At 36.9% G+C, this 20,679-nt stretch overlaps 1 protein-coding gene across 4 annotated transcripts in view; it reads right to left on the bottom strand.

The window, feature by feature from the left end:
• Nucleotides 1–20,679, bottom strand: part of CEP192 (centrosomal protein 192) — a 70,944-nt gene that overhangs the window by 20,722 nt on the left and 29,543 nt on the right. For all 4 annotated transcript variants that reach the window (XM_055704751.1, XM_055704753.1, XM_055704752.1 and 1 more), the window contains 15 exons: nt 20,293–20,441; nt 18,093–18,323; nt 16,529–16,654; nt 15,502–15,645; nt 15,239–15,302; nt 14,434–14,573; nt 14,208–14,300; nt 13,080–13,195; nt 10,728–10,904; nt 8,800–8,890; nt 7,862–8,038; nt 7,092–7,352; nt 6,758–6,876; nt 4,637–4,746; nt 467–608 (listed from right to left, as the gene is read on the bottom strand). In XM_055704751.1, coding sequence (XP_055560726.1) covers nt 467–608; nt 4,637–4,746; nt 6,758–6,876; nt 7,092–7,352; nt 7,862–8,038; nt 8,800–8,890; nt 10,728–10,904; nt 13,080–13,195; nt 14,208–14,300; nt 14,434–14,573; nt 15,239–15,302; nt 15,502–15,645; nt 16,529–16,654; nt 18,093–18,323; nt 20,293–20,441 — 2,140 coding nt within the window. The remainder of the gene's footprint in view (nt 1–466; nt 609–4,636; nt 4,747–6,757; nt 6,877–7,091; nt 7,353–7,861; nt 8,039–8,799; nt 8,891–10,727; nt 10,905–13,079; nt 13,196–14,207; nt 14,301–14,433; nt 14,574–15,238; nt 15,303–15,501; nt 15,646–16,528; nt 16,655–18,092; nt 18,324–20,292; nt 20,442–20,679) is intronic.

Genomic DNA, 20,679 nt, shown 5'->3' with positions numbered 1-20,679 from the left:
ACCGATCGTTCTTTTGATGAGTGCAGTACACACTACACTGAAAGGCTGGTATATGGGCTGGGCAAGGAAAAGGCCACTAAGCCTTTGTTATTTTTCTCTATTTCCATGCCAGACATCAAACATTCATTGCAAGGAATGAAGTAGTTATAGTCCTATTAGGACTACAACAAATGCATTTTGGAAGTGTCTATGGAAAAAAAACCAGTTTCTTCACATGAACTAGGAAGTCGCAGATAAAATTAATGGTGTCAGTTGAGAGAATAGTTTAAAAGTTATCATAACACTTTAAACATATAGAGAAAAACAGCAAGAAGAGCCACCTAGATATTCATTGGATTCATTCTCATTATACAGCCAGTTCTTTCACTTGTAAAGTAAGTCAATTTTCAACTGACAAAAATCTTCAATGAAAGGAGATTCACTTCAGTTAGACATGATTTGACAGTCAACCTTATAGTTACATTACCTGTCCGGTTCCGAATGATGTCCAGGAGACTGCTGAAAACCATCCTGATCAGAAGTGGAATACCCAACCACAGAAAGGATAATCTTTCGCATATTTGTGTAGAAAAGCTTGATATCATTTGTTCCCCGTGGGATATCACATACTAAAAATGAGAATAATAAAGCAATTCTAATAAGTACAAATCTATAACACTCAGAAATTACACAACAGAGATTGAGGATATAGACCTAGTTAATCTGTTGGCTGAGACATCCTAGGATCATTCAAAAAACTACTTACTACAAGTTCAGTTATTGGGCATAAATCAAAATTAACGTGAAATGTAGAATAAATCTAAACACATCAATTTTAACTTTTTGATTTTAAGATAAGTATTTTCCATCTTTATACAAATGGTATAAGATAATCTGAATCTATACCAATTTAAAGTTGTTTTACTTTTTTTTAGTTTATCCTGACAAATAAGACTAATACATTCCTAAGGCTTCAAAGAAAGAGATTCAACTTGATAAGTTGTTTTTCAGTTACTCAGTCTATTCAATCTAACACATCATTATTTAATTTATTATACCTGTAAATATCAAAAAGGTCAAGAATGTAAGAGTATAATTCATAGATAATAACATGTTTAATAATCAAGTCAAAGTTTTCTCCTTTGCCTCAAGCCATTTCACATTGAATAGACAGAATGAAGAAGTGGTCACTTCTCACACAGGATACATTCGATCCAATCATTATTTCTTTTGCTGCACAGTAGATACCAGAGACTATTAATATTTGTATATAGCTTCTACAACTCAGCTACGGATAAGACAAAGCAACATCTGCTGTAGAAGCATTTTTAGTTAGAATTTACATGCATCCTGAAACTTGTTAACAAAGCTAAGTCTTGCAAAGGAATGTTTAACAGAAAGTGGGGGGTTGAATAAATTATTTATTTATTCTGTCATAATAAAATTCAGTATGGAAATATGTTCTTTCTTCAGGACGACTATTATTTCTACTCTAAGTTTCTTTTATTCCCACCCCCACTCCCCCACTGAATTCCATTCAGTTTGGAAAGCCCAGTTTTCAAATAACCCCCAATAAAACACTTAACTTTTACAGTCTATCTCATTTTCACCAACTCAAATATCAAAATGGCTAGTTCATGATATCATAACTTTGAACGCCAAGGCCACAGTGCATACAACTGCAGACCCAGAAGTGTCAGACCCAAATTAAAGCACATAAACAGATTGACTATGCCATCTTCACAATCACAACAGACAAAAACAATTTTATACAAAGGTTTAAATCCTATAAAACGTAGTGAAGTATGTCATATTATACTTAGAAATGCGCAACAGGATCTTGCAAAGAATACCTTATCAGAATTCCCTCCCTCCTCTCTAACAATAAATCGATATTCAGATAAGATGCTAATATGCATTGGAAACCAATTTCATTTTGACAACCCAAGTACAGAAGTCACAAAATATTTGAGACTACCTTAGAATAAACAGTTGCTAGATGTTAAATATCAACAACCACTGCCTATTCAACTAGTAACTGAAGCATACCTGGGCACCTAGAAATACATTAGATCAGTATGTAAAAGATCTTCGATTAGTGCAGCAAACCACGTTAGTGTTAGGGAGTAACTGAATCTGGTAGCCTGATAAAGAGGTGAGGCTGCCACAGGTCCAACCAGTAGCAAGGCTGAGCCCATGTTCCCAGTGAGCAACCCCACACGCATGCACACACACAGACCAACACAGACAGAAACGCTCAGCACTCATGCAAACTCAAGCAGCAACAATGGCCTCATTTTGTTCCCCTCTCTGGCCGATCAGGATGAAGGCTCCTTACTGGGAACACACAAACATACAACACAGATCCTTCCACCTGCTGGCCCTGGACCATACCACAATGATGCATCAAGTGAGCAGACTGGTGAAAACCCAACACGACACTATTTCATATCTAACATTACTATTTAATTTCTTAAGAGGTTTTTCAAATAGCTCTGTGGACTAAGGCAATGAGGAATGGAGGCCTAAACAGTCTAGGGAACCAAATTTATACTGAAAGCAATTCTTACAGCCAAGGCATTTATGCTTTGAGCTTTTTTTCCCCTGCATCATCTCTTTAACAGTCTTTCATTTAAGAGGCAAAAAAGCTTAAAAAGCATTTAGATGTTGAAAAAAGAACTTACTTTTCACCTAAAAGATAGCATCTTATAGAAAGGACAAAAAAAGAATCAGATTTCTTAATTCCAAGTACTACTATTAGTTCCTGCATAATATTTGACTTACAAGAACACATAACAAAAAAAAAAAATTCTGTGGATATTCCCACCGAAAACTCAGTGAACACTAATCTGTATGATTGCATACTATTCACACTAGACATCATTGGGTGACAAGAAGGTAAGGAAAGGCATGAAGTCTGTAGCATCGCTAAAACGAGTAAGAACAATCTAGTTTATTTTTCTAAGAGCTACCCTTCCAGCACACCTCCTTGAAGGCATATTTGCAGTGTTATACAAGTCTGTCTCACTTCATTTTTTTTAAAACAACGGTCCTCACCTTACATTGAGTAGATAAAGTAGGACATAAGAGGGCAAGGACATTTTATGACCAAGATAAATAATTTTGAGCAAATAACACAAATGTGACCAAATAGGAAACAATAAGCTATACGTGACAAACTCAGTCTGAAAGACAGACAGAAAAACATTTAAGATGCAAGAGGTAGGTCTTGTTTTCTACAGAAAGAAAAAATAAGCTACCATTAGCAAAACTGACAGCTGTCTAGAACGGTTTGTTAAATGAACATCAGAAAATGCAAGTTGTTAAATGAACGTCAGAAAAGGCAAACATGAAAATGCTGCGACAAGACAGAATAGTTTTAAAGTGTTACTAGTAGGTTAAAACAATTCAGATGGAACTGTGATCTTCTAGCAGTTGGCATCATTTTGAGATCGATGGTTTAGATTTGTATAAGATGCTGAAAAAATCAGACGCAGTTACCACTTCTTCCTTCCACGTTTAGGTGGTTTCACAAGTGAAGCTCTTTATGATGAAGCATTTTAAGGTGAAACCACTTAAGAGAAGATATTCCACATAGATAAAACTGCTTTTTTTTTCACCCATGTGATTTGCTTCACAGTATTCCAAGTGATTGTCGCCCCCTTGTCGTCACCGGTGACTGTCAGGTTGATGCATTCACTGTCTCAGCCAAACGGAGTTACCTTTCTCCAGGCACTCGGTGGCAATAGGTGGCAGGTTTTTTCCTCCGATAGGGTTTGCTGTGAGGTCTTCTAATGCCATCAAACAAGTCAGAAATGTAGGTGAATACTTGAAGAGTGTAAATCATGTGACATTAACTAGTTTTGAGTCCTTCCATGGGGGACAGTCCTCCAGGAACATACTGCTCCAGCGTGTGTCCCCAGCAGGGTCACAGGCGCTGCCAGGACCCTGCCCCAGCCTGGGCTTCCCACGGGGTCACAGCCTCCTTTGGGCACCCACCTGCTCCCGCGTGGGGTCCTCCACAGGCTGCAGGTGGGGGTCTGCTCCACCATGGACCTCCATGGGCTGCAGGTGGGGATCTGCTCCACCATGGACCTCCATGGGCTGCAGGTGGGGATCTGCTCCACCATGGACCTCCATGGGCTGCAGGTGGGGATCTGCTCCACATCGGGCCCTCCACGGGCTGAGGGGCACAGCCTGCCCCACCGTGGGCTTCACCACGGGCTGCAGGGGGATCTCTGCTCTGGCGCCTGGAGCCCCCCCTCCCCCTCTTTCTGCACTGACCAGGGTGTTGGCAGGGCTGTTGCTCTCACATATTCTTAATCTTCTCACTGGCTGAAATCACTGTTACCTGTCTCAAATCCCCCACACACTTCTTAAATGTGTTACCCCAGAGGCACCACCACCATCGCTGTTGGGCTCGGCCTTGGCCAGCGGCGGGTCTGCCTTGGAGCTGGCTGGTATTGTCTCCATTGGACACAGGGGAAACCCCCCTGCTACCAAAACTTGGCCACACAAACCCAAACTGAGATATTTGCTTCTACATTTACCAAAAAAAAAAAAAAAGTGGAAAAATAACTAGGATTCAAGTCTAAAAGCATACTTTTCCACCTGAAAACAATTATTACATTTTAATTTTAAGAAGTCATAGGCTTACCTTCTGTCACAAGCTGCTCCCCTTGAAATTCTTCATCAAATACAATGTTTCTCAACAAGCTGTTTTCTGGGATTATGTGTTTTTCTACCTCAGGTTTATACATCATAGCTCTGTTAAAGAAACATGAGTAATTAAATTACACAAAGTACTGAAAACAACAATTTGGAAAGATTGGTAAGAATCCAGCACAATTTTAACTCATCATTTCTTGCATACACCAAGCTCAAATCTGTGAGCATTTGTTCAAAACTGAACTCTCTTCATAATCTTAGAATGTTTAAAGAAATACTTTCTCTATTGCTGCACAGTAAAAGGAATCACTGAAATAATGGCTACCATACGCTTGTCTTTTCAAGATACTTGTTCTCTGCTGTCAGTCACACCTACTTAGATTTCTGGTAAGTACATCAGACATCTGAGTGATTTTTTTTTTTTCCATCACCACAGGAAGGAGAAGAATGCTATTTTGGTCACGAGTTAAAGCCTTTTGAGGGGAAAAATTGACTAAATGGCAGAGCAGCAGCAGGAGCAGGTGCCAGCAAACAGCAGGAACATGGAGCCAAGGAGCATGACTGCCAATAGGGCAGAAAAGACTGGGAGGCGTAGGGATATAGATAGTCCTAGGTAAAATGGGAATCTACAAGTCAGTAAGAGGAAACCTGGCAATCAGATAGGGTCAAAGCTGTGCAGGTGGGAATATTACCTCAGCAATAGTAACTCTCAGGTCTAAGCTACTTACCAGGCTACTGACTATGTGTATTATGGAGTAAAGAACTTGAGCCACAGGTTGGCAGACTGGGCAGATTATTCATCTCACATTCCTGCCTCTAAGTCCCAAATCATATTCCCGTCCTAGTACATAATTACAGAATGGGTTTTGACTGGCTTAGAGTACTCAAGTAATTTCAAGAAATAAGCAACTCTTTCAAATTATCATGGCAGACTTCAGAGAAGCTCCCACCACGAAACAACCGATTACTATGTTCAAGAAGCAAATGCTATGCCTGCTGACTAATAAAATCAGCAACAAATAATTTCACTCATGTACCAATGTCCAGAATCTGAACAAAAAAAGCTTCCAACATTACCTCTATACAAGTGTATCAAGCTTCCTAATGGGTTTTCTGTTGATCAGTGTATCAAAGCTATTCCCCAAATATTTTTGCCTTTTGAGATGGATTCAATGATAGTGAGCATTGCCTTAGACAAAGGAGTTCATACAAGTCAGTAACAAGCATCTTCCAAGATACCTAAAATAAGCCAATGCAGCTGTTCCATGAGCTTTATATTTGAAGTCATACAGTTAAATTCAGATATGCTCAATACTTTATTTGGGTAACAATAAATACAATTACCTTCACAAAATTCAGGCAATCCATTTAAAAGCAATAGTGAAATACTGCCATTCTGAAATTTTGTGCTGAACAATGATCATCAGCACCTTAGTGCTCTGCCTGTTCTTAACATTTTGCACTATCGCTATACGCCACATACAGCATAAGTCAAAAACGCCACTTCTGTCATTAAAAGCAAAATATGCCAGCATACTGCACAGGCTCTATTTAAGCTCCATAAGATATATTCTACAAATTTCCTCAGTGTGTTACAAGCATATGCTGATGTTATTCCTCTCACATACACAACAACTACTCCAACACCATCTTCATCAACAGAATTTAGCAAATCAAGATGAGAATCTTTTTCAAAACTTAATACTACTGAATTTGAGTATTACTCCTTTTATGAGCCTTTTCTTTAAAAATTAAAACTACACATTGGAAAGAGAGACACTAAGACAGAACACAACTGTCTTCCACACAAAAGCAAAAATTTTTCCCAAAACCCAACACACCCAAATTAAAAAATGCAAACAGGAAATAAAACCCTTAGCTAGAATGTAGCTACAGTATGCAAACAAAACCACAAATAATCAAATCAAACGTCCACCAAACAACCTACCAGATGTAAGACTTACTAGATCTCTCCATATCATCCCTGTCTTTTGGGTGGTTGTTACTATTTTTGGAAGCATGTTAAAACCATACTCATGATACCACACATCCCTAGTTCTAATGTTTTATTAAACATCTGTGTCTGTTTCAATAGCAAAGTACATCTTACCTACGATACTGCTGTCTAGAAACTTCATCTCCACAAAAAAAACATACTGTTGATACCAACATGTGTGTTTTATGGAAGCTCTTTTCCTTTTCCATTGGATTCCATGTTATAGTAATCACCTGATAAAATAAACATACATAATCAGAAAAAGAATCTTATTGTTAGTACTAACATTTGGGCTATGAGTCAACAAATTGCCGCAGTACAAGTGAAACAGGGTTTAACACAAGTTAAGTGAGATTTGAATAAAGGACTAGTTAGACACATTCTCACTGATGACATTTATTTTAATTTAAATTAATAAAACTTGGTCAGAATCACGTGTAATACTTACTTCGTACGTTCCTTCTCTTAGTACAAACTTCTCTGGAGATACCATCATTACCTGAGGATCCATAACTTTTTTCATTCGTAGGTTTGCAAAGCACAGTGCTTTAACATAGGCAGCCCGAGAACCTGTATTTCTTATGAGGAAGGAAGCTTTCCTTAAACTTGCAGGCAATAATCCATCCAGTGTTACCATGTAACTATCTGACAGTTTTTTAACATTTTCTAAAGTTATATTGCTTGTTCCTCCGTACCCAGATAATGGTATCTGTGGGGAGAGTGGGGCAGGGAAGAAAAGAAAAGAAAAACACACACACACAAAAAGTACTTCAATGAAAGAAAGCTTCTTAACTAAAACTTCTGTACAACTATGGTAAAATAGATCAAGAGTGACAGAAAAAAACCTAAATTTATTCAATCTTTTTGAGGTTCTACTGAAAATTAATTTAAGACCTACCTACAGAACAAGAAAAGTTCAGATTTTTTGACAGTTCTAGAGTTAAAAATCTTAGGCTACTTTTAATGTAGTATATAAAAATCTTTCTTCTTCCTTGACAAGGGGAAAGTTGCATGCAAAATTGAGACTGGTGTTCAAACTGTAAAATTTAATACCCATACAATCTTTAACAAGTATACAGATAAGCATACTGTGTATCTTCTAAACTTTTCTTGTGTGTATCTTTCAGCTTTTCAATAGAAACAGCTATTCAGTACTAGATTCAATAATCATTTAAAAAGTATATTTCAAATTATTAGAAGTTAGGTTGGGACTCTTACAGTAAACTTAATTCCTGGCTGTGATCGAATCCCCACTTGTTTGATTTCCAGCTTTGCAAAGAAGCAAGTTATTCGAGTAGGTGTAAACATCAAGTATATGTTAGTATCTTTTCTGGGACGAATTTTGAGTTCCCAATTACTAGTTAAGCGTTCTTCTGATCCAAATATACTTTGCAGCTATAAAAACAAAGACATCAGAAGCAAGTGACTACAATAGGAAAAACACATAGCAGTAAGACTTACTTCATTAGTAACTCAAAATAAGCTTCCTCAAAATCTGGATTAACTAAACATATAGCATTGTCAACTGAAAGTTGTAATGCTTAATATGCAACAAAAAAGACCAAGTACTGTATGTTCCCACAAAAAGCATACCGATGCTTCTCATTTTAGACCACACAGTTTCTTCCTTCAATCCACAATACTGTAAGGCTGAACTTAACCAGCACTACATTAATTCTCTCAAAGATTTTAGATATCAAATCTGAACATTTGAGGAGAAAAGAGGATACACACGTATGTGGACTACTGACCAAAAACCCCCTCTAGTTACAGTAATTCCCAAAGGCTAATTTCAGTTTTTCTTTCCTCCCTCCCTCACATACACAGTCCCTTCAAGTGAGGTCTGGATTCCCTCCTGCAAGAAGGGCCACTGATGGATCACTCCACCAAGTATTGACTCTGTTATGTTACAGCAGCTTAAGGAGCTGTGAATTGACCTCCAGTTTGCTGCAACACTCCTACCATTTCAGCTCTTCCTAAGGTTACCACTGTAGCTTCAGCTCTGCTACCATGCCCATCTTGGCAGCAAGCACTCCTGCAGCCTGCTAGTCAATGACATTTATATGGGAACAACACTTCAGGGCAAAGACATTTTTATTATACACATCAACTGATAATCATCACTAGCACTAAAGAGAATTTTTCAGGGTAGTTACCTGAAAGCAATCTTGATCCTGGCCTCTTATCAACAGTCTTAAATGCTGGGTCACAGACGGAGAGTCATTTCTTAGAGTTAACTTCTGCTGGCTGAAAAATATGAAGTTTACTTATATGCAGTTAATTTACATTTGTTGTAAAATATATTTATTCACAGAAACAATGGAGATGAGACAATTTTAAAGTCATTTCATGAAAAAAAAATCACCTCTCCGAACAAAAGGATGTTAGCCATGAAATTATTTCTGCATGCTCAAACTTACAAGACCTTACTTGTCATATACCATTACACATCAATCCTCAAATAGCAAACCCACCTCAAAATATCTAAATACAGCTCTTCTGAAGTTCAAGTATTGTACTTAACAGCTTGAACTTTTAATGCAAGCTGCAGTTGTGTCAATACAAAAATTCCTTCAAAAAACCCACTTTAAGAGACAGTTACTATTAAATTATCCGGAGACACTTAGTCATGCAGAAGCAAGAGTCTTGTGAGTAGTCTGGCCCAGATTCACTGGAGCAGTTTTAAAGCACAAAATTAAGGATAACTTCTGCTTTTCATGTACTTTTCAACATGATAGTACCAAAGAAAGTTATGGCCACTTCACAGTGTCAGGCTGACCAAAAAGTAATTTTTTTCTCTCTGATATATCCTGGCATTGATCAGGCTTACAGTACTCAGATCCTTCCTCTGTTAAGGAAGGAAACACCTCCAGCAAGCAGAGCAAGTGCCTTTATCATTTTGCAAAGTCAAAAAACAACCACAGAAGGATGGGACGAGCCTTAAAACTTGCTAAAAAACACAAAGAGGAGGAAGGATCATGTAATAAAAATCAAAGAGAAGGACGTAGGGATAGCAAAGCATCTCCCTGATTTTCAGTGGCAGACACTGTTTTGTACTCTGTTGGAACAAATATTCTTAAAACAATTTCAGCTTCCTAAAACCACTGATGCATAAAAACTATTTTTCAGGAGCAACAGGAAATAAAAAGGTAGCAGCATACAAAGAAAAAGTAATTCTCAAACACCAAACAGCCAAAACTACTATGTTAAAAATACACTGTCTTAACAAAGCAGAAAAATATAGGAATATAGGAACATAGCTATTAAAAACATTTGTTGGCTACAAACATGGATCACTTTTAAACAACCAGGAACATTACTGGATTCCTCAAAAAGTATCAGAACAACTCTGGATTAGTCCTTACAGTGATACTTAACAGAAGTCCAGAGATCTGCAAAACTTGCAGCCTTTACATACAAAACCAGCAAAGTGTATCTAGACAACTATGAACAGTTTCACTGAGTCATGGCATACTGAAGCTGGAAACTTGAAACTAAGAAATTCAGACAAGAACTAGTCTGAAGGATACAGACATCTTAATTAGGGATGCAATGGGTTCTCCATCACTAAAATTTTTAACATTGGAACACATTCAAATGCATAGAAATTACGGGATGTTCCAACAACCTATGCTATTTGGATGGTCAAATTACATTACCACATTGGATTCTTCTAGTCTTAATAGATGAATTGAAGAAAAACACGCACAGAGATTTAGTTCTAGCAAGAGACAGGTGTCAAACGAATATAATTTTTCCATCAGCTTACTTGGAAAACATTTACCACTACATTTCTACTTACATAACACACTAATCTTACAGAATCAGTTATTACTCTAACAATAACTAAAGGCTCCTAAAGAATACAAAAAGCTCAAACAAGATCACAGTTTGTTTCCAAAAATTTCTTGCACAAAAAAAATTAATTGTAATACACTGCTTCTCTCACTTGAGTCATACAATAGCTTAGTTTATGACCTGTGGATGATCAATGTGGAAGTTTTACCTCAAATAAATGCCATTAAGTATATTTCCTATACTTAATATTATATTCTATATGAACAGCTGCCCAACTAATACTTACACTGATGCTCCAAGTGGTACTCCTCCCCAGGCAATGAACTGCTTGTTGGAGAGAATGGGTGGGATGTCCGAGCAGGCAGCAGCTGTAGACACAGGTCTATTTTCCTTAGACTCCACCTCACCTTTTATCACCACTTCATACTGAGGCCCAGATGGCAGCACAAGGATTTTCAAAGTACTTCAAAAATAAATAAATACATTTAAATCCCACCACAGAACTGATCAGCTGAACATCAGCTGATGAAAACAAAACATAACTAAAGAAAAAAAATTATAGATAGACCTTTTTAAACTACCTTCTTAAGGGGAAAATACAAATACTTTTTCTTATTTTATGACAAAGGCCAGCTTTAGGCATAGCAAAATAATCCTCTGGGCTATAAATATGCATGTCACATGTACCTCAAGCAATCTTCTGAAGTATTTCATCTGGAAATGGTTCAGGTAAGTATTTCACTACAGCTAGGTAAATTGTTTCTCTCCAAAATTAGTCTGTCAAAATAATTAGAAGTTACCATGGGCAAAAAATAAAGTCTGGCGGTCTCTACATAGATTAAATAAATGCCTTTTGAAACACCTGTGAAACTTCAATGAAGTTTTACAAGTGTGAGATACCCAGGAGCATCAAAATTAAATTGAGTCCTGTTAACAATGGTAGCGTTCTAAGCCACAAACCTAAGATTTTTTTTCCTCACTTTGTTTCCTGGAATTGCTGTGATAAAGAACACTGAAACCACAGACATGGAATCAGCCACCTTCTCATGATACAGTCTCTACCCTATAGGACACGAGCACTGTCCAGATGACTACCACCTTCTTCAGGCAGAGCAGAGAAACAAATGAATGAGAGCATCAGGAATATACATTTAAATAATGAAGTAGAAAGAAATGGGCTAATACTGACTAGGAAAGCTGAACCTAGCTAGCAAAGAAAACAGAAGAGAAAGTAGGCACACCAAAGGAAAAAAAAAAAACCCAAAACAACAAACAAACCACAAAACAGAAGAGGAACAGAAAAAGACAGTGCTGTCTAATTAAGGTGGACAGAAGTCAACAAAAAATAAAACAAAAGGATGAAGTAGATATGGAAGAAGTGGAGATTGGAAGTATCTAACCAATGATAACAGGAAAAACAGAAAACACAGTCAGAAAAACAGAACAGAAAAAACTAGAAAAAAGGCACAGGGCAGGAAGGAAATCAAGCTTTTAAAAATAGACTGAAGCATTTGCCATGGCACAAGACCCACTTAGAGCCAGGAACGAAGCTCAACATCCTTCACTCTAGCTGTCATTGAATTCCTATGATGCCTACTGACTGAGTCCTGCATCCCACCAGTAGGGAACATGAACTCCTGTTACTGGTTTAGTTAGTTCATTAGTCCTTTGGCAACACTTGCAAGTTGACTGCAAAGTTTCCAACCCTACTCAGTACCCTGAGCCTGTAATGTAAACCAGTTATGCATAAAGCTACAGGAAAGCAAAGAAATCATTTTGTGTGCCTATCCATTAGGATCATGCTGTCATTAGCACAGAACAACTCATTGTTTTATTTAATGCACTAGCTAGGCCTACTTAAACTAGACAGTGAAGCTGAACATATTTTGGACACATTCCTTTGTCCATTCTTGCTCTACTAGAGCAGAAACTGGAAAACATGTAACGAGGAAAAGCTGCTCTGATTAAATCAGTCAGAACCCTGCTATTGCCAAAAAAAAATAAAATAATCTTACATGACACCAGAATGGTCACTTGGAACAACCAAATCTACTTCACAGAATGAAGTTTGACAGGTGCTAACGTGCAAAAATATGAATGCTTACATCTGCAAGAGGAACATGTACATTAATGTTGTACGTGATTTACAGCTGAAATTTTATTTAATTATGGCAGCCAAAATTAATGAGCACTTTCTATCCTGATCTGTGCTCAAGATTTTTGTATGTAAAATAGAGACAACATGTCCCTTGTCTCAGTGGAGTGAAGAAGAGCAGAAGAAATTGAAGGAGCTGCTGAAGACAAGTATTTTAAGGCTTTGCTGTACTTTAGAAACAAGTACCATATAAAGGGCTTCAGAAACTTACTCCATTTATTCCCACTAAATAAGTCTCGGGACACCTGCTGATCTGTGATGGGAAATATTGTCTGGTCATTAAGCTATGTACAGCAAGAGAGGCAGGTAATCTATTATACAGAAGAACCCCAGCAAAAATCTTTGTAATGAATGAGGACTCTCACAAAAGCAACCCAAGTCAAAGTTTCAAGTTTCCCCCGTGGGTAGAACTTTCAATTTGTTCATGACCTTAAGGTCAAAGGTAACTCTTTTTAACACAGGTGGCATAAAATCAGTTGTTACCTTTCTGTACTAGTTATGCTTTTTGGGAAAAAAACGACAGTCACTTCCCTTTCTTCTCCAGGAAGAAGGAAAAGATCCTCTGGTTCAACAGCAAAGCAGCTGTCCTGATCTGATGTCTGAAAGCAAACAAGGGGAAAAGGGAGGGTTGGTTACTTATTTTAAGGGAATGAACAATTCTGCAAGATGTAATATGATTTGATTGTGCATGTTCAGTTCAGACAACTCAAATACACCTGGCACCTTCAGAACTTTCCCATAAGCCTGCACTAGTTTACTAGAAGAGTTAAACTCTTCTGAAGTCAGACACTCCAGATGCTTCTCTTAGAGGTATTTGTACTAAAGACATCAACTGTGTATACATCACTGAAGGGGCCACAAAGAGATTTAAAGAATTTAACAATAAGTAGTACTTATTACATGAAGTAATATCACTAGTCTCAAGGCTGGTACCAACTATTACTGGTATCAATTAGTATCCAGTATCACACCAATGTGGTGTTTGTGATACTAGTCATGCATCCCGTTTCCATGACCTCTGCTCTAAGAAATGATGGGCTCACAACCCTCAATATTTTTTTAATTTTTTTTATGTAAAAGGAGACCGGCTGCTCCTTCCGTTGACTTTGAAATGCTGGTTTCTAATGTGTCTCATCACCCTTCAGTCTGGGACCATGCTTTCCATGGATCCTCAAGAAAATTAGTAAAGAGATCACACATCACATATAAACCTAATGCAGCTTTGTTAGGAAATAAAGATGTTTCCCAATGCTAATATTCCTCTTTGCTTTAAATGGGCTTCACTCCACTAGCTAGTTAACAGCTGCCGTACAGCACAGGATTCACCACAAAATTTTAGGTATTTGTATACACTTCTTAAAAATTTATTTATTAAAAATCATTAAAGTATGTTTGTTAAAAAAACATAACTGAAGTCAAGCAGCAAAACTTCCATACACTTTTTTCCAATAATGTGAGCTAATCTCTTTCCTGTTTTCCACTCTCTTTATGTAAACTTTTAAACCTTTTGTCAAATCACACAGTTAAGCTAGGATCCCCAAGGCTCAGCTCTAGTTTCAATATTATTAACGGCTCAAAACTCACGATTTCAACAGGGAGAAGTCAACCTACCTTAACTTTCAAATATACACCAATATTTCCAGCATTTTTCAGCGGCAGCTGCTGTTTAGCTGTTGAACCCACACTAGTAGACAGATGTATTGTCTGGAAAAAGTAAAGAAGTCTGTATGTATGTATCTATGTATATATACATATATAATAAAACCAAACATTACAAAAAAAGTAGGCTAGGAGAGGCAAACTATTACTGAAACACACTTTGTGAATACATGCAAACCTGTAAGTCCTTTGGAGCATGTATCCTCGCTGTTCCAGCTCTTGCTCGGAGAGGAATACTTTTAATCACACTGCTAGGTCCTGGACTATCAACTTCCACATCAACTCTTGCCAAGAATTCATCTGCAGGACCCAAGGAATCTAGGAACAATTCCACGTGTAACAAAAGCAAGTCCATTAGCAGCAAAGCCATTCCTATGGATGCATGTCTTACTTCTGCTACTGTCCGATCAACATATTAATCTTGTGGTGGTATTAAAAGCTCTCCCATTACTCTGGCAACATGTTTTTTTCTTTCAAATAAGGTCTCACAGAATCTTATTTAAAAGTTTTACCTTTCTGTCAAATGGGGCTGAAATTGTCCCTAAAGCAAACAAAAAGACATCTTCTCATATACATATCAACTAGTTTGGCTAGTACTCTTCACTATTTAGGAAGACAGAAAAACTCAGAGGTTCCTTCAAATTTCTTATCTGTTTTGCAATCCAATGCAATGTTTCCTTAAGTGATGATTTAATTCCCTCAACAGAAGGAATAAAGCAAATTCCACATATTTTGCAGTAGATAACCACTTTGTACAGTTTGATACTAAAGTATAAACATTCCTGTTAATATCTAAAAGATTAAGACCTAGATATATTCTGCCTCCTTCTGTTACTAAAAATGAATGCGATACCAGAAGTATCAGGACACACAAACTAAAGATAGAATGTTTCAGGTTTCCAGCCTGTTCCTGCAATTCTAACACATGCATACATTGGAAGTCAAATTTTTTTCAGCTGAAATGAAAAATCAAATTGCTATACCTGAACAAGAAATTTGTTTCTTAGGTGCATGGAACAGAACCCAAACTGTTAAAGCTTCGGGATCCTGAAAAAGAAATTGGTTGACTTACCCTACGGGAGGGACAGAATTACTAAATAGAAAAAAAAGAAAAAAAATCTAACAACAAAACTATAACGCTCAAATAGGTAAATTCCTCAAAAATCATCACCGTGAACTCAAATATTCAGAACCACCACTTTAGACTGCAAGTAACAGGAAGAATAGCTAACTACAAATTACTCACTTGTCCATCATAGCTTGCATGTATCACATGATTTACAACTGATGGAGCTGTTATCTGAGAAACTCCATCCATTTGGAGCAACTGTTCATTAGAAGGATTAACCGGTTCCTTGGAAAATGTGAAGCAACGCCAAGCTACTGCATTCTGTCAAAGAAAAAGTATTAGAAGTATTAAATCTCTTACTGTCATTAACAATAATGCTGACAAAGCTGAGAAATGCAAGGTAAGTTTTGAAGAATCTAAGCAGTTTGGAAAAAAAAAAAAATCAAAGATTAGCCTGTAGTTTCAGCTGATATGTGACAGTCCAGCAAACCCTCTTAAAACAGAAACCTTTCTGCAGTAAAAGGACACAAGCTGGAACTGGTCAGTTTAAGCCTTCAAGAAGTTCGGCTTTTCAAGACCAAACCTCACTAGTCACCATGATGACCTGATCCATCTTAATAAGGCCAGTCCTTCCCACAGCACAAAACAGCAGCCAGCCTAGCCAAAAACCTGAAATTTGCATTGTCACAGAGGTGCAGAGAGGAGAATACTCTAGCCTATAATACAGGCTAGTGTCTAGTGGGAGACAAAGCAGACAGAGTCCTGCCCTTGCTTCTGCAGAGGAAGAAAGAACATGTTAAACTTCCTACGAGGCAAGTTTGGCTGCTTGTTTGAACAGTGGAATACATCCCCAGCATTCCAGAGGGAAGGCTTAGGCAACACAACCCTTTTGCTATCTGCTTCCCTGTGCTATCAAATCAAGCAACACATAGTCCATGGCTAGCTAGGCTGTAAACAAACAAACAAACAAAAACCCCACACCTATCCCAGAAGCATTTTTGCTGGTACCATTACAGCACAATCAGATTACCACTCTGAAAAAAAAAAATAAATATATATTTCCTGACCAACCAAAGATTCCTTGGGAATCTTACATCTAGTGTCCAGGGTATATTTCTTAATGACATACAACAAAGTGGTTTTGTATTAAAATTCAGTATCATAAAAAGTTAATTTTCACATATAGTAAGTTTATTGTACTTACTGCATTAATAATAAGTCTAATTGGCACAAAAGCATGGGTTTTGTTGATAAGTTTTAGTGGAAGAGCTTTCCAACTCCCAGAAGTCAAGTCACCAAAATCCAAAGAACCTCTTTTTCCTGTTTCCACCTAGTTTTAATGCAAAGCAGAACTTATAAGGAAGACCTCCAAAACACACTACTATACAAAAGCACCAGGAAAGTAAGGATATTAATCACCTATTCCATCATCTTCGTGCTACACCCAGAAGCAACACACACTACCTACCAGGGGTAGGAAGAGTCTAAGAAACAAGTTTCCTTTGACATCAAAAGGCATTTCATCCAATTGGCTCTCTCTCATGTATTTTGCCTCAGTCAAGCAAGCCAATCTTAGTGCAATATTTATCCTCCAAGATCTAGTACACAATCAAATTATTTTGGCTAATTTATAATAAAAATAAATTTAAACTATGATTATTGTTAGCAAATATGAAATGTCAGTTTTAGGTAGTTTAAAATGTCGTTTTAGCAAGTTAAAAAGTTAAGGAAGTGACTTAAGGAGTAGCTGGATTTTTCTTAGCATAAAAACATTTCATTGTCATGATTTGTAGCAAAATACAGCTTTTAATTGGTACTTTTATCAATCTCAGGAATATAACAAGACATGCAGAGACAGAGCGTAGGGTTTAGTTTTAATTTAAATATGAAGCAACTCTGAATGAACTGTATCATGAAAGACATGGAGAATGATGGATTTTGCTAAACTACATATAAAAAAAATTACTAAAAATTAAATCAAAATTTATGGAAGAAGCATTAAAAATTATATCCATGTGTATTAAACTAGAGTATCATTACTTTAAAACATACTTTGCCCAAAGCAAGTTAACAGGCCACATAAAAATTTTACTTTTATCAGCGACATCACAGACTATCACACAATTTGTTCAGGACCTCCAAAAATACCACCAAAGCCCATTTCTGCCTGTCCATACTCCTAAATGTAGGACTACATAAAGTCAGATCTAATTCTTGATGTCATACTGTCTCACACCTGGTTGTTCTTTATGACAAGACAAGACAAAGCACATTACACATCCACTTTCAAATTTTACTTGGTCCAAAATAAGAAAATATTCTATACCACCATAAAGCTGAAAGTAATAAGAAACCAAGATAAAGGCTACTTTATGTAATAAATAAATCAATCCTTACAAATGGAAGTAAATGGTTTTTATTACATTTTAAGGCTCAATGGTATCCAACACAGTAGATACTTAAAAAGCATTACATGTTTAAGATATCATTCATTCCCTTCCTAAAGAAAAAGTAATACCTTTAAAATTACTCTTTTCAGACACAATCCTTCATTTCCATCCAGGTGCTTTTCCAAAACTAAAAAACTTCCTAGATAGTTACAGGCTTCTCGTAAACATTTTCCTATATTGCCTCCCCACTCCAAACATAAGAAATTCCAGGCTCCTTTGAGGAACAACATTGCATTCCTATTCTTTTCCAGTGTCATTAAACTATTCATAAAATTACAACAACAAAAACAACCCCAAACACAACAAGAAGTTACTTACTTCTAAATTAGGATTCTCAGCGACTGCTGTCAGAACTACCCTACTTGCCAAAGCTTCTGCCTGAATGATTGTCTCAGCATCTGCAGAAACTGGCCAAGATGAAACATTGAGAACACACTGAAAGATCCCCGAATGACAAGGTAAAAAAAGTATTTTCAGATCATTGGTAGAATAGGATCCTACGATGGTTTTGTTCTTGAAAACCAGACATTGATATTTCACAGGATCCATCTGAAAAACAAAGTCTGTGTCATTTTTAACAGGCCTCTTGCCAGAAGACAGTTTCTTTCAAAATACCACATTTATCTGGCACCACTGCTCAGCACAGACATTTTCTATATGGTTTTGTGCAATATTATTTATTTCATCTTCATATTCATGTCCCACTTCCATTCCACTCATCTGTACAGGGGTTTTTTATTGTTTTTTTATTTGGTTGTTCGGTTTGGTTTTTTTAAAGTTAGGTAAATCAGCCTGAAAGTTGCTGGGGCTTCTCTCCAGCATCCAGTGAAAGATTAACACTAGGATTATAGTATTTATAGTTGTACATATACAGCTGAAAATATATACTATTAAAAAACAAAAATGTAATATGTGTATATATATAAAATATGAAGTATATGTGCACTATATTTAGTATAGATACGTAGTTGAAAATTAAATCATAAGTAGAAGCCTGATTTTTGAGAAAGAACAGCAGCAAAATAAATAAAGCCAATTGTACTTGGTGCTTTCTGCCATCAAAGTTGGGAGAAAGAGGTATGATGGAAGAGTAATGGAAAGGTCAGTGGATGCAGATCACCAGTAAACTCTAGTGCAGATGCCTTAAGTTTCTGTTGTGAACATATTCATAGATGATCTTCAAGCAGGAAAGAGACTGCAAGTCACACTCAGTATAGCCCAGAGTTAAGTTAACTGAAAAAAATTTTTAATCATACTGTGCAGCAAACAAGTGTATACATTTATTCATGGAAACAACTGTAAATGGGACTATCAACTGTAAAGTAATTTCATGAAAAAAATCACCTCCTGGTACAACATAATCTCAGGGGTGAAGAGTGCATAAAATCTCCATGATACTGAGTGACTAGAAAAATACAGAAGGAATCTTAACTCTCGTATATACATGTATGTATACATAAACACAGAACTGTGGTTTGGTGGTTTTTGAAGAGGAAACATTCAGAGAAGGTGAGAGTAAAACCAGAAGTCATACGCCTGGAAAGTGCTACATCTGCTGGAAAAATACACCTAAGGAGTGATATGATACGTATTTGTAAGACTTACAAGCAGTAATATATGAAGTGAATCATTGCCCATTATTTCTCAGTAATAAGGATCAAACAAAACCAGCAAGAACTACATTTAAAAAAGGAAAAAACCAGTAGCGAACAGAATCCACAACTCAACTGAACTGTGTACAACACTACACAGTTTACAAGATTAACTAGATAAAAAGCAGTCCACCAAAAAATATTAAGAACAGAAATAACGTCTAGCTCAAGTTCCCAGGTACCAAACTGCCAGAAGCTCAGAGTATGTTATGTTCATTCTGTTATATTCTTCTCTTCTAAGAATATTCACCAGTAAAGGAAATTAAATTATACTGATGGACTTTTAATCTAACTCATTCTCATGTTCTTGAGATCTTTTACCTCTGGAATTATTACTATGACAACTGAAGTAGGTAGAACTTCATAAAATTAAAATGCAAGACACCCCCGGTCTATGGCCTACAAGCTACATATAACCCACAGAATGATCCATCTAGCTTGAAGCCTGTTCCAATTACTTCTCATGCTCTGTCATTCAAGATCTCCTGATTTCAAAAGAAATGGGAGCAAACTGCACAAAATGTTTTAGCATCAACAGTCCTCAGCGTGGACACTTTCTTTTCTAGAGTAAACTTCTCCTGCATACAAAGGTGTCCATGAATAAGCTGTAAACTCAAACCTACCACACTTCACACACACAAAACAATTCTAAAAGTCAGTCCCACAATATGGCATTTACTTTTCTATGACTACTTGTTGGAACAAGTCGGGTGGCCTGGATGAAAGAAGGTAGCTCTGGTTTTGTGCATATTAACTATAAAATGGGAAAAAACCTACAAGTCTGACAGAGGGCTCTAATTTTACAGGTGTCATCTGGTAAGAATACAGCATTATTCCTACAAACTTGTTTTAAAAAAATCTCTTACCTTTTCCCCATTAACTGAAACACTGAGTACTCCAACGCTGACCTGCAACCACCGTTCCGTTGGATTAAAAATGCTAAGAACCGTCTGTGATGCAATTCCCACACAACAGGCATTAGGGAACTTCAATTCTTCTGGTACTTTTACATGTCCTTTGGAAGAAAATACACTCCTGTTAGTTCCAAGTACCCAGAAGCAAATCAGCACTCAGGCTGCCACCATGACAAGTTTATAAGCTAATTTGACAAATGCTTTGTTATAGCAAGGAAATGTTTGACTCCCACAGTTTTCATAAGAATGTTTTCCACAAGTGTGATACTCAATTTCATTCATTTCTAATTTGCATCTTACTTGGAGTTCTATTGTCATGAACAAAAATACTTATGGAAA

The sequence above is a fragment of the Falco cherrug genome, chromosome 3 (genome assembly GCF_023634085.1).
Source record: "Falco cherrug isolate bFalChe1 chromosome 3, bFalChe1.pri, whole genome shotgun sequence".
Taxonomy (NCBI): domain Eukaryota; kingdom Metazoa; phylum Chordata; class Aves; order Falconiformes; family Falconidae; genus Falco; species Falco cherrug.
Note: the sequence above shows the minus strand (reverse complement) of the source record. Positions and strands in the feature narration are given on the sequence as shown.